Source organism: Chaetura pelagica, unplaced genomic scaffold (assembly GCF_000747805.2).
Source record: "Chaetura pelagica isolate M959 unplaced genomic scaffold, ChaPel_1.0 scaffold462, whole genome shotgun sequence".
NCBI lineage: Eukaryota > Metazoa > Chordata > Aves > Apodiformes > Apodidae > Chaetura > Chaetura pelagica.
Window position 1 is genome coordinate 204,973 of NW_009952454.1, and position 13,928 is coordinate 218,900.

General features: G+C 46.6%; 3 protein-coding genes across 3 annotated transcripts in view; all 3 read left to right on the forward strand.

Annotated features, from left to right (window-relative positions):
• HOXB6 (homeobox B6) overlaps positions 1-734 on the forward strand; it is a 2,247-nt gene extending 1,513 nt beyond the window's left edge. Inside the window, exon 2 of the mRNA XM_010008572.1 lies at positions 475-734. Within this exon, the coding sequence (XP_010006874.1) occupies positions 475-734 (260 nt within the window). The remainder of the gene's footprint in view (positions 1-474) is intronic.
• Positions 735-3,897: 3,163 nt separating this feature from the next.
• On the forward strand, positions 3,898-5,829 carry HOXB5 (homeobox B5). The gene is made up of 2 exons (XM_010008573.1): positions 3,898-4,501; positions 5,403-5,829. The coding sequence occupies exons 1-2, from the start codon at positions 3,952-3,954 to the stop codon at positions 5,648-5,650; spliced, it is 798 nt and encodes a 265-aa protein (XP_010006875.1). The 5' UTR covers positions 3,898-3,951; the 3' UTR covers positions 5,651-5,829.
• Positions 5,830-7,994: 2,165 nt separating this feature from the next.
• HOXB4 (homeobox B4) overlaps positions 7,995-13,928 on the forward strand; it is a 17,088-nt gene continuing 11,154 nt past the window's right edge. The window contains exon 1 of the mRNA XM_010008575.1: positions 7,995-8,018. The gene's annotated coding sequence lies outside the window, so the exon portion shown is untranslated. The remainder of the gene's footprint in view (positions 8,019-13,928) is intronic.

Here is a 13,928-nt window from a genome sequence, read left to right on the forward strand (position 1 = left end):
ATTTTTCATCCCGGAATAAGATAGATCTCGCCCTGTCTCCCCAGCCCTGCCTGCAGCCTGGCAAGTCCAGCATTAACCCTTCTGCCCTGCTGCCTGCAGGCGCGGCTGCGGATCTTCCGCGGGTGCAGCCAGGCCGGGGACATCCTCCCCGCGCGCACTGAGGGGCTCAGACCCAGGGTTGGGGGGGTGTGTGTGTGTTATTTTGGCCTTGGCCAAACTCTTTGGAGGGCAGGGGAGCGGGTTCATGCCCCTCCGCGCACAGCCGCGGTGCGGGGCGCAGCGTCCCCTCCGATAATCCAGCACGTTTAAAACCTCAGGGCTCTCCCTTCTTTTTTCCTTCCCTTTCCCCCCATCCCTCCTTTTTTTTTTTTTTAATTTTTTTTTTTTTGTTCCCCCCTCCCTGTATTTTTATTTTCCTATTGCTTTTCCTATTTTTTCCCCTATTTTTTCCTCTTTATTTCGCGGGTGTCACAGGTTCCTCCTTCGGGCCCAGCGGCCGCCGAGGCCGCCAAACCTACACCCGTTACCAGACGCTGGAACTGGAGAAGGAATTTCATTTCAACCGCTACCTGACCCGGCGCCGACGGATCGAGATCGCCCATTCCCTCTGCCTGACGGAGCGGCAGATCAAAATCTGGTTCCAGAACCGCAGGATGAAGTGGAAAAAAGAGAATAAATTGCTCAACTCCTCGCAGCTGAGCGCGGAGGAGGAGGAGGAGAAAACGGCGGAGTGAAAGGCTTATTTAAAACGCACAACGACAAGAAAACAAACAACACACACACATAAAAAAATCATAAGAAAAAGGGAAAGGAAAATTGGAGAGGGAGTGAGTGGGTGTGTGAGAGAGGAGAGGATGGTGAGGGGTGTGTGGGCTGGTTGGGAGGACAGGGAAAACCTGCACATTGGTGGGACAAGCCCTCTGGAGCAGCGACAAGAGCCAGAAAGTTTGGGCCACCAATGCCATGGACTCGTGTTCCCGGTGTCGAGGGAAAAAAACCCCCAACAAACAGGCTTCTAGTTGCGGTTTTAATTTTTTATTATTATTTTTTTTGCCTTCCTAGACCTCCCTTCCCTCCCACTCCACCCCCGAAATGAAATTATAATAATGAAAAGGACAAGAGGTAGGGAGAGAAGGGGGGAAAGAAAGGAAGGGGAAGAGAAAAGACAAAAAAAAAACAGAAAAAAAAGGAAAAAAAAAAAAAAAAGCCTCCTACCCGTGTTTCTACCCTTGGTGTCACTGTTAGTAATCTGCTAACTCTTGTATTTAATGGAAGTGCTGCAATATATGTCATTTGGGGTGTTTATTGTCTTAATTTTGTAAAAATGTTTCCTGCACGGTTGACACAGAGTTTGGTTGTGTTTTGGTTTTTGTTTTTTTTCATTTTTCTATCTCCCCCCCCTCCCTTCCTTTGGTAAATTAATCAAGCCCTGGGGTCTTTGTAATGAGTTTTTTGGGTTTGTTTTGTTTCGTTTTTGTTTTGTTTTGTTTTTTGAAAGGAAAGTCTACTGAAAGAACGAGTACTACCTAAAAGGACGCAAAAAGCAACAACAAGAAGAAAAAAAAAAGAAGAAGAAAAAGTTCTATTTTATTAATTTTTGTACGTGTTGTGTTTGAAGTTTGTCTTAGGTATGAACATGGAATTCTCTAATAAAAACAAAGTCTTCGATCTCACGCACACCCCCCCTGTCATTATTATTGCTGTTATCTTGCCCTTTTCCAGGGGAATTTAAGGAGCAGAGGGTTGTAAAAAGGGAGCCCTGCTTCCCTCTGTAGGACACTGGCTTCTAATCTGCGAGGACAAGCAACTCCAAGCCCACGGAAGTGACTGTGGAGAGATAAATCTGGTTTTCCCTTCTTTTTTGTCTAATCTGAAATGGAAGACCTTTCACCAACAGTATTTCCTCGCTGACATTCTGCTTTAGTATCGCGCTGGTTTTTTTCTCTTCTTTATTGTTACAGTACAAAGAGTTATGACGAAACGTTCTCCATATACACAATAAATCAAGGAAACAGGCAAAAATATGCGCTCATTTATCTACCAAAGATACCTAACATTTGCCTAGCATCTTTCAAACATCTGGTCCCTTCCTTCATATCCCCAAATCAAAGTGAAGTGTATTGGAAAGGAAAAAAAAAAGAAAGAAAAAGAAAGAAAGAGTCCAGATTTCAAGCAAATTTGCCCTGTGAAACGAGGGGCTTCACAGCTCCGGGAATAAATCCTCTGCTTAAGGGGGAGAAAAGAAAAAAAAGGTGGAAAAAAATCTAAGCTAAGTCTTTTAAAATGGTAGATTTTTATCGTCAGTTGAAAGCGTTTTCAAAAAGCTCCTTTTGAGAAGCTGGTTCTGCTCGGGATGGGATGGGGAAGGTTCCTGCTCCCAACCAAAGAGGAATCTCGTGCCTGCAACTCAAAACTTTCCCTGGGTTTTTGGGAATGAAACGAAAGGAAATGCATTTAATTCTTTCTGCTGGGGATTTAGGACTGGAAGGAAGAGACCAGCCCGGCCGATTTCGGAGCTCGTTGTTGGGTTGGGGTTTTTTTTGCAGCTTCACGGGGGGAAATGGAGATGAAACTGCATCTCCTGCCTCCCATCCCCTCTCCCCACTCCCCCCAAGAAATACCTATGGATGAATGCATTCCCCCGTGCCACAAGCTGGTTTAATGTCAGTCACTTTTAAAATCAATTCATGCAGAAGCTTCACAGCTGTAGGACATTTACTATTATTGCCACGCTTTTCATTGCCCGTAATTATTATAATTATATGTCACTTTCAATATGGCGCATAATTTCCAATGAGTTGCAGACAAGCACATGAAATTCCTAAACTGCCTTGGAAAAAAAGAAAAGAGAGAGAGAGAGAGAGAGAAAGAAGAAAAAAATAAGGAAACTAATGCTTAACACAGCAGAGCTCTTTCACAACGTTTTTACCAATTTCAGAGTGCTTTTGCTCCCCAATATTCCTTGCAGGTTAGCAAGTGGAAAGGAAAACCCACGTAGCAAAATGCTGTGTTCAGAGAGGACGTGAAACGCTCAGGAACAAGAATATCCAAAAAGCAACGTTGTCAACCAGTTCCACCGGCTGGACTTTTCCTTTATTTCCATCCCTTCCCTATTTCTCCTCCTTTTTTTTTTTCCCACCCCCCACCCCTGCAGCAGGAAGGTGAGACCGCATCGCCGGCCCCGCGCTCAGCGAGCAACAAACCTCCACTTCTCGGACAAGAACCACGCGAAATAACCCCCGAGCAGCCACGCTCCCCCTCACCCCACGCCCTAGAGCAGCTTCTCCTTGGCTCCCACCCTCCTTTTCCTTTCTCCCCCAGCTCAGATATTAAAAGGAGAAGACGGACCCGGCCTCCCAGCGACCCGACACCTCATCCCTCGCTGCCCCTCCAACTTCCCGGCGCTGTTAGGAACGAAGACATTCAGTTTAATAAAGAAAAAAAAAAAGGAACTAAAATAAAACAAGAAGCAAGAGAGAAGACCCACGCGGGGAGGGGCTGGGAACACACACAACCCCACCCCCCTTCCTTCCCGTTTGTTTCTTTCCCCTCCCGTTGAATTTTTAGGAAGGAAAACACCAGAAGCGGGATAAAGGGAGGGGGGTGAGGAGCAAAGGCTGGGTTTGGGGGTGCTGCCCCCCCTCCATCCTCCTCTTCTTCTTCTTCTTCCTCTCCCCCCCCCGGCTCGGGCCTTAAAACGACTCCGCGCTCGTCATTATTTGTAACCATAGAGCATGAATTACCTCTTGAGGTCATCAGTGAGAATTTACGACTGGTCAACAAAAGCACGTGATTCCCAAACGCACCCCCCACCCTCCCCCCATATTTGGCCGCATACATAGCAAAAACGAAGTACAGTGCATTGCTATAATTCATTAATACATCATAAATCGTCAAGCACAGGGTTATAACGACCACGAGCCACAAATCAAGCCCTCCAAAATAACCCAAATGAGCTCTTACTTTGTAAACTCGTTCTCAGGGCGCTACCCAAATGGCCCCGACTATCAGTTACTAAATTATGGGACCAGCAGTTCCATGAACGGTTCTTACAGAGATTCAAGCACCATGCATTCCAGCTCTTATGGCTACAACTACAATGGGATGGACCTTAGCATCAACCGCTCAGCCTCCTCTAGTCACTTTGGGGCTGTGGGGGAGAGCTCCCGCGGTTTCCCTTCTCCAGCTCAGGAGAGCAGGTTTAGACAGGCGTCTAGCTGCTCCTTATCTTCTCCCGACTCCCTTCCCTGCTCCAACAGCGAGAGCCATGGAGGCAAACCCGCCCCGTCCCCCTCCGACCAAGCTACTTCTGCCAGCACCACCAACACAAATTTCACAGAACTAGACGAGACCAGCGCGTCCTCGGGAGCCGACGAGGGCACTCCAATAAGCAGCAGCATCCCCCGAGCGCAGGCAGAGCCCATCGCAACCTCCACCGCAGCAACAGAAGGGCAGGCACCTCAGATATTCCCTTGGATGAGGAAACTTCACATTAGCCATGGTACAGCTACTTCTTCTTTTTTTTTTCTCCCCCCTCCCCCCCTTTTTTTTTTTATGTTTGCCAACTCAAAATCCAAAGTCAGAAAAAATATATATATTTAGTCAGAAGTATGTCAGTTACATTTTATTAACCTACTCCGAGGGAAAAGCTTCAGGGATTCACCATACAAGTATAAAACCCCTTTTGAACACCTGGGGGTTACTATAGAACTTCATCCCAGCAGTCAATCAATGCAGTAAAAAAATTAAAATACTGAAAATGGATGCTTTTCCACTCTTCCTTCCACGTGTCCAGTGATTGCTCCATTACAGTGTGATGAGGTCTACCAGGTTGCCTTTAGGAGGGGTCATGTTGTCTGGAAAGAAGTTGACCAGTGTATCAAACAGCTGAGTTCTCTGCGCATATGTGTGGTCAACATCTGAAAACCCTGGGGGAGAAGAAAAGGGGAAAACAAAGTCAATGCTTACTACCTGAAATGCTCAGTTGAGCTATGGAACACGCCAGTTGTCCTTTTGGGATGGATGTTAACTATTTGCTGCTTCTGCCTCAACTAACTAACCAGGCTGCCAGCTCCCCATCCCACTAATACGTGCATAAACGCATAGAGATCACGTCACCCCAAGCCAACACTGCAATCAAAATGTCTTAAAAAGTAAGAAGCAAAAGGCTGTCAAGCTTGCTGACAGTCCTCAAGAAATGGGGGAAGCCAGAGTCCTCAGGGGACTGCTCTGATGTCCTAGAAAACAAAATCTGGCGTTATTTGGGGAATAAGCAGCTTTCCTAGCTGCCCAGAAAGGCGAGTATTTTACCTCGGTGTTCAAAATCAAACTAGCCTTAAGGATGACAAAAAACCCCAGCAGAAAGCAAAAACCCAAACCCCGCTGTTGTCCGTGTTATTCAGACATGACTGGACCAGACGGGAAGAGGGCGAGGACAGCGTACACTCGCTACCAGACCCTGGAGTTGGAAAAGGAATTCCACTTCAATAGATATCTCACCCGCAGGAGGAGAATAGAGATCGCTCACGCTCTCTGCCTCTCCGAGCGCCAGATCAAAATCTGGTTCCAGAACAGGAGGATGAAATGGAAGAAGGATAATAAACTGAAAAGCATGAGCTTGGCCTCGGCGGGCAGCGCCTTTCAGCCATAAATTCTAGAGGAGGAACACCGAGGGAAGAGGAGAAGAGGGGAAGAAATGCAGAAATAAATAAATCAAGCAGAGCTTAGTTTCGGAGAACTGTACAGGGAGGCACCTTTTTTTCGGCATGTTGTTGATATTCTAAAACAACGCGTGTGGTACCGTTATCCCCGGACTGAGTTCATGTCGTGTTCTGGGTTTGGTTTGGGTTTTGTGGGTTGTTTTGGTTGTTGGTTTGTTTTGGTTTTTTTTTTTGGGGGGGGGTTACAAAAAAAAATATTAATATTTTCTTTTTAAATTAAATTTTATTTCCAGATCCTCCTCATGCTCTTGTTGTTCTTCTAAATGTGTGTGTCCGTGCTCTCTTGATGCTTTCTGGAAAGCTAGCATGTTTTATGTGAGCCCTTTAAATGTTCTAACTTATTTATAAATTGAGAACAGATACGACTGTTTGTTTATTTGCTGGGGTTCCCTCCCCCCCCCCGCTTTCCTGAGTTTCCTGCTTTTTGGGTGAGTTCTTCTCTGCCTGAGCTAAAATCGGGGGCTCCTGCACTACAGTCGCAGAGGGGAAAAAAAAAGAATCTGAAACAAACAAACAAACACAAAAAACATACAAAAAATGTATAAAAGGGGGGGAAAAAGAGGGGGTGGGGGGAAAGGAAAAAAAAAAAGAAAGAAAGAAAAGAAAAAATTCAAAAGCTCTTGTATCTTTCTGTCTAAAAATTGTCCAGTCTGTGTTTTAGTACAAACTTCAGGCCAGGGTTTCTAGTCCCAGGCTAATTCCGAGAGGTACTCTTAGACGTGGGTAAACTTCACTATTGAAACCAACACGAATAACCATCATCATCATCAATGTATAAAATAGAGTGCTCGAAGGGTTGTAAATACTAGAAATATTTCTGATGTGACTAATAGACGGTTTGTAGTGGGCAGAGTGAATGCAATGTTATGTGTAAAAATGGCATCTGTCATGTCTAGCTGCCTGTTAGTCCTTTGCCAATAAGCTTTTTGTATTTGTTTGTAGCTTTACTTGAAGTCAAATAAACGTTTCTCCTACTCACAAAGGCTCCCAGTTGCACTTTATGCACAACCTCGGGGACTTCCCAGCACATGCTCGAGCCCAGGAGATGCCTGGCACGGAGCTGGGAGCTCCCAGCAGAGCTGCAGCCTCTCCTGGGCAGCGGCAGCTCCGAAAACACCAAAGAGTCTTTCCTTTTCCCACCAAACACCCTCTTGGCACCGCACGGGAATAAACCGCGACCCTCCACCCTGCCCCGAACGCCGTTTCACCCCCAAAACAACCAACACAGACCCCCCCAACACCCCGCCGCGTCAGACAAACTGGTTCCAAGCCCTTCAAGTTGCCCACCCGCGCTATAACCGGCAGATTGAGGCGCAAGGCAGGAATTGTCAGCCCGAGACAGACACATTTCACAAGCCCAGAGGTATCTCTCTCCGCACACACGTTCCACACAAACCTGTGCTCAACACAACTACACGTCTGCGGGTTTGTGTAGATCCATCTAGTCTCTATTTCTACCTCTCTCGCTGCAACATGTCGCGATATCACACGTTTCCGTGCTCTCCCCGCTCCCTCTCGTCCTCCCTGCTCCTTCACCCCTTTTACCTCCCAACCTCCACACGTAAATCCCAGCTCGCCGCTCCCTAACTCCTCACACTTCGCTCCACCGACTCATTTTGGCCGCAGACAATTTCACATCATCAAAGATGGCAAATGTTCCCACTTCCCTACCCAGGGAATCCGCGACAACTCCGGCTTCGAGTCGCTCGCTTTGGCAAAACGCCCCGTCCCGACAACCCAACTTCGCCTGTTGTTTTGTTGTTGTTGTTGTTCGTAGCAAGTAAAGTTGGAGCTTAAAACTTACCCAACTTAATCTCCCACTGTTTAGGTACTTCTTAAGTGATTTTGAGAGGGATGTGAAGTGGACTGTCAGATCCCAAACCATTTGCTCGCCTTCCCTTGATTTTTTTTGTTCCCCTTGTTTTCATTTTCTTTTTTTTTTTACCAATAGCAAACTGTACCAAAAGTGAGGATGACATTTCGATGTCAAATGGATAGGGTTTTATCTCGAAGTTGGATCGTAAAAATCGCCCAGACCTCAGACAGATACCCCCTCACTGGCTCTCAAAAGTCACGTGAGGTCCATAAAGTTAGTTTTATGGTTTTGGGGAGTTGACAATGTACAATATATTTCACATTCTCTAGAATGTTAAGTGACACTTTAACTGCTTGGTTTGGCTTGTAAGGGGCAGCAATGGGTGAGCACTTTTCCAGATGAGATAAACGTTGCAATTGCAGGGAACATGTTTTGCGGGTCCAGTTTTCAGTCCAGGGAGCCAATAGACTGGAGTCCTGAAAGTAAGTTCTTCTGAAATATTATCTGCTTAAACTATTTTAAATGGTTGATATGGCTAAAAAAGGCTGAGCGGGGCGGAAAGAGGGTCTGTCTCTCTTTCAGAGCTTTGTTTCTCCTTTTTCCAAGGTCCTAATTCTTATCCTCCCGAGAGCTGGAATTGCATTACGTTTCCATCACAGCTTCCAGGCCCGCAAGTAAAGTTTGTGGAAGGGGGGAAATCAGGGGGCAAAAATCGGTATAGATTCATGATCATGGCAAAGCCAACTCCGTCCTGGCGCTGCCGGGGACGTGTGGACTTCAGACCAAGTTTGGGTTTGTCCTTCGCCATGTGAAAAAGCTCTTGCTGGGTGACGGGAGGTGGTTTCGGGGTGGTTTCTCCTGCTCGCAAACAGCCACGAACCTGCCCCGTGTCTTTGCATTTCAATTAACGAGATTCTGTCTGTGCTCTTCAGGTTGTTAACACCTTGGGACTAATTCTTTTCACCTGCTTGCCAAAGAAATGTGTGGACTTTTTTGCCCCTTTCGGCCTGTGCAGAGACCGGGGATTTTTTGGCTGTTGTTGCCTCAGGGCTTTTTTTTTTTAAGTGTCTTTTAAATTTATTTATTTTTTTCCCCTTCCTTTTATTATTTTTTTTATTTCTTTTTACTTTTTTAAATTTTTATTTTGCCTTTCGGGTTATGTTTTCTGGTCGGTTTATTTTCCTCTCCCCCCCCCCCCACTACTACAAATGAGCGTCCTCGTATTTCCGTAGCTGGTTTCTACCATATGGAGACACTGAATGACCGCTCTTGTGGCTCCAGCCTGGCTTCAGCTGCCACAGAAAAATAACCAGAGAGGCTCCAGTTTGCAGAAGGACCCTCCAGAGCTTCTGGAACCCACCTAGAGCTCCGAGGTTTCCTCTTCTCCCTCTCAGGGTGACACCGTTCTGGAAACGGCGGGGAATAGCTTTTTTCTTTGGGGAAATAAACAAGTTAGAGGGAAGGGCAGGAGAGCAGAGCCTGCCATGGAGAGGGGCTGCCATGGGGGTCACGTCCCCCAACTCTGAGCTGGGCCGGGCAGGTGGCCCCGCGGCCGCGCAGCTACAGCCAAATAGGCAACATAAGGCGCAATAAAGCAGATAGAGCAAAAAGAAGGGTGGGAAATAACCACCCTAAAGAGGTTGGGGGTTATTGAAAGCCAAGTCGCCACATCTACAGCAGAGCTGGGGGGGGACGCATCATCCACACCTGAACCAACTCCCATCGATCCCCCCCACCTCGCTCCTTAGGAAAAAAAGAGTTCAAAGCGGAGGTGCTTGGGGGGGGGGGAGTTTTCTAGAATTTGGAGCAGTCACAAGTTTCCTCCCCCCACACCTTTTTTTTTTTTTCTACGGTAAGACAACATTTGGTGGACACATGTCCGTCTCTGTTACACAAAGCAGAATGTCCCCCTTTAGCACCCTTTGGAGATTGCTTTTCCTTCCTTGGGCTGTTTTTCCTGTCCTGCTCCATGTGTCTCCTAATATCTTTGCTCTCATCATTTGAACTTCTGGCTTCTACCCGAGCAGGCAGAGGGTGGTCAGTCCAATCCTGACAAACCCCTGCTCTGAAAAACCTGCAAATTAATGCCAAAAAACCTGGGAACTGGAGGAAGGGAAGCAGGGTGCAGGGAGCCTTTCCTTTCCAGGAGACTGGTTTTATGCTGAGCAGCCTCTTCCTTAAGCTCAGCGCAAGCTGGACCCCTGCTTTTCGGTTGATAATAAAGATCTTTTACGGCTTTAAAAGGGCTTCAATGGCTTGGTCCTTAAGTGATAATTTAGCCGACGGGCTGCAGGGGGTTTGTCTACACGGGGTTAGAAACGCTTGGAGGAGAGGAAGAGTGGGGAGAGGTGTGTGATGGTGTTGGGGTTAGAGCAAGTGATGGCCTGCTAATTCCTGGCCCTTCTGAGCTTTGCTGTCGGCTAGAAAGGATTTCTACTTGTTCAAATGTCCCTGACCATGCAGGGGGTTGGAACTGGATGGTATTTAAGGTCCCTTCCAACCCAAACCATTCCGTGATTCCATGATTCTATGAAACACTAACGGGCGGTTTGGGCAAGAAAAGTGGCATCCCTCCCTCTTAATGTGTATTTGAAAATGGAACCATAGGTTCAAAGGACCCACAAACACTGCGTTTCCAAAGCATATTCATCCATCCCTGGATCCATGGATCCATCCATTCATCCACCTCCTCCCAAACTGCAGCACTGTCCCATCCTCACTTCCCCATTCAAAGGTGTTAATTTTGGGTATAGTCCCAGACAAACTTTCCTCCCAAATCCACTCTCATCACAGTAGGCGCAAGGGTTGTTTTGTTTTGTTTTGTTTTTCTTAAATACCACCTTTTCTGATAGCTTGGTGTGTAAAACATGTTATTTCATGTCACAACATGTTATTTCAAGAGGAAAAAACAGACCAGGGCAGCCAGAGTGAGGGGAACTTGCAATGCAGTTTAACTATGGAACGTTGCAGCCAGGAGATGACCCTGTGGGTGACAACAACCCCCTGTGCCACCCCCTTGGTTTGAGCATCCTGGGCACAGGGATGGCACCGGGCCTGTGCCACAGCCCAGGAGCAAGGGCTGCACTTTGTTGCTGGCACAAAAATGTCCTCTTTCCCTCCCGTTCCCATCACTCACAAGAAACCCTGTCCTCCCTGACCATGAAATCTGACTTCTACCTGTAGCACGGAGCTTTAATTTGTATTTATTTTTTTTCCCCATTACTTTGCTTGGCATTATATTATTATGATGGTTGTTGTTGTTATTATTACTATTATTATTGCTATTGTTATTATTGCTATTGTTATCGTTGTTATTGTGATGTGCGGTTGGTTTGTTTTGGTGGGGGTTTGCTGTTGTTGGTAGTTTTGCGGTGGGTATTCTTTGTTGTTTTTTACAAGCTGGATTTTGGGGGGTTTATTTGGCGATGATTTTTCCCCTCCCACCGTGTTTACCTCCAGCTTCCTGTGGGGCAGAAGGAGGTATCATTGTCTATCGTTTTACAGCCTGGAAGGGCTCACAGGCTTAGCACAAGCTTCCCCCCCACCCCACGCCCCATCCTTTAAAGAAAAAAAAAACAACAACCCAGAATCAATTTCCCTGTTGCTAAAGCAAAGGAAGTATAAGGAGAATAAACAGGAAAGCGAAGCTCTGACCGTGCAGGTAGGCGGGGATTTTCCTTGGCATTTTTCATCCTTCCTCTCCCTTCCATGGCACACACCAGGCATGGGACAGGCAGTTCTTCTCTAGCTGTAGGGAACAGAATAAATACGAGATGTTTTAATACCGGGTCTAAAAGGATTCTCTAGGATATGGTCTCTAGGATGTGCTCTCCTTTCAGCCCTTTCTGCCGTGACTCTGGGTAAAAACCTTGGATTTAAGGACTCTGGAAAATTCAGTTTGGGGATGGCCTGGGTAGATTGGGGCTGTTTGCCTGAAATTGAGATATCGCCCACAATCTAGAGGAGCTTCCCGTGAGCTCACCTGGTTCCCAGCACCTTTTTGAAGGGTGCATCCATATCAATACTTCTAGGTTTGTTTTTTTTTTGCGGGTTTTTGCCCCCTCTCGTGTCTCTTTAGGTCTCCCCCATCCCTGAAGGTTTCCTGTTGCGTTTAGTAAATAGAATAGAAACCTCGCTGGCATTTTTAAGGGGAAAATACCCAAACTCTAAGGCAGTTATTTCTCACCCAAGAGCCAGTCCAGGCTCCACAGGCTGGAAGAGCCGAGCTGAGCATCTGTATGAATTACAGCCCCCTCCAAGGTGCTTTTTGAGGGCATCTCCCCAGGGCCCCGTGCCAGGGCCTGGGGGAAGGAGGGGGATCCCACGCCCAGGGTGCTGCTGAAGGGCGAAAAAGATGCAATTTTACCCCTAAATCCCCCCCATTTGCTTCCCAGGTTGGCTGAAGAAGGAAAAGGGGGGCTGGAGGGGGGCAGGGAAGTGCATTTATGAGCAGCTCAGAGAGGTTTTGGGAGATCTTCAATGAAAAAGGCAGCTCGATGTTGCAACGCAGCCAGGCCGGCTCTACCATCAGGGCTTTATTTCTGTTGATTTCTTCAAATTACATTTTTTGTTAAGCGTTTATGCATTTTAGACCCACACCGTACCCCCCCGCCCCCCTTTATCTTTTTAACTCCCTGGCTGCGGGGTAAAACAACCCCAAATTTCCTTCCACCCCGTTTTAAAAAAAACCCAACCCCCTCAACCAAGAAATCAAGCGGCCCGACAAAAAAAAACCCAAAACCAAAACAAAGAAATCCCACCAAAAACAAACTTCGCCAAGGTAACCTAACTGCAGATGTGTACGATGTCTTATTTTATTCAACAAAAAGTGATTAAAATCTGTTAAAGGATTTAATTAAGAGAATTGAATGAAAAGGAAGGGGCACAAATGAGTTGGAAAAAAAAGCGCAGCTATTCTAAACGATTAAATCGCCATTTTAACAGTATAATGGGGTTTGCATACTGAAAAGAGAAATCAGAGCTCATATCTCATCAATAATTCATAGGCAAGAGGGATCATTCCGAGGTCAGCAGACTTGTACAGCCCCGGCTCCTCTCTTGGAGGAGAGGGTGAGCATCGTATCACAACACAACACGGACCCCGGGGGCTGCCGGGTCACCTTTTTAAGGAAAACATCGGCTCCAGGGCTTTTTCTTTTTTTTTTTTTTTCTTCTTCTTCTTTTTCCCCCCACTCCGCCTTTATTTTCTTTTTTTCTTTCTTTTTTTTTCTTTAATTAATTTAATGCACCGAGTCCCCCCGCCCGAGTGTGTCGGTGAGAGGCAGGAGAGGCGGGGGGAGCTGGAGAAGGACTGAACGTGGTTCATGTTGCTCCAGTTCAGACACACACCCCAGCAATGTGGTAGTCAGGCTTTTCAGAAGCCAAAGGGATCTCCTTTTTATTTCTTTTTTTTTTTTTTTTGTAAAATGAATTCATTTATTTCGTTTTCTTGGCCACAGAAATGAAGGTTGGGAGGTTGTGGGTCCTCACCCGCCTTGGCGGGGATGGGCTGGCGGGGGGGGACTAGAAATTCCCACTGCTGGGGCTGTAATGCTTGGATTTCATTCTATTTCAAGGAAGGGTCGGATTATTCATCTATTTATTTGCAGGAATCCTGTCAATGACTCCAGCCTCCACACACACACAGACACACGCAGTGACCTCCCCAAGAAGGGAAAGCTGGCGAAGGAAACCAGCCCCTTCCCTCCAGCTCCGCTCCCCAAGCCCTTTTCCCTCCCCCACAGCTGAATTTCAGGCTGAGAAATCGCTCTTTCTTTCCCCCAGCCCCAACCTCTTCCTTTTATTTTTTTTTTTTCCTTTTTAATTACACGTCCGACCTGTAGGGAAGGAGCTGACGGGATTATTTAAAATCCTCTTGATAAAGGTCCCTCCTCAATTAGGGAACCCGAAAAGGACTTGGATGGGGGTTGGCTCCTCCTCTGGGGGTCCCTTTCCAGTCCTAGAATGGATTTAAGAACGATTTTTCCCTGCAGAGCGCGGGTATCTCCGTGTCTGAGCTGATTTTTCCCCTTCTCCCCTCTCCTAATGTTAAATAAATGATATTTGGAAGGAGGTTGATAGCTTAACTCGAGAGGTGTCCACCCTGCGTGGTTTTCCCGTGTTCTGTTTCCCTAAATAGCTTTAAAAAGAAACTATTTTGACAGCGAGCGTTGAAAGAATAAGACTAGTACGAGGGTTTTTTCCCCCTCTTTGATTTATCTCTTTTTAACATGTGTATGTACGTGTATGTATATATACACGTGTATATACACCCTTCAAGTCAAAACAAATTACAGAGCTGGGATTTTTGGGAAAAGACGTTTGTTTGGTGGCAAATCAGGGCTGTGTTTATGTAGGGAGACTTTGTAAAACCGGGCTGGGGTTTGGGGGGG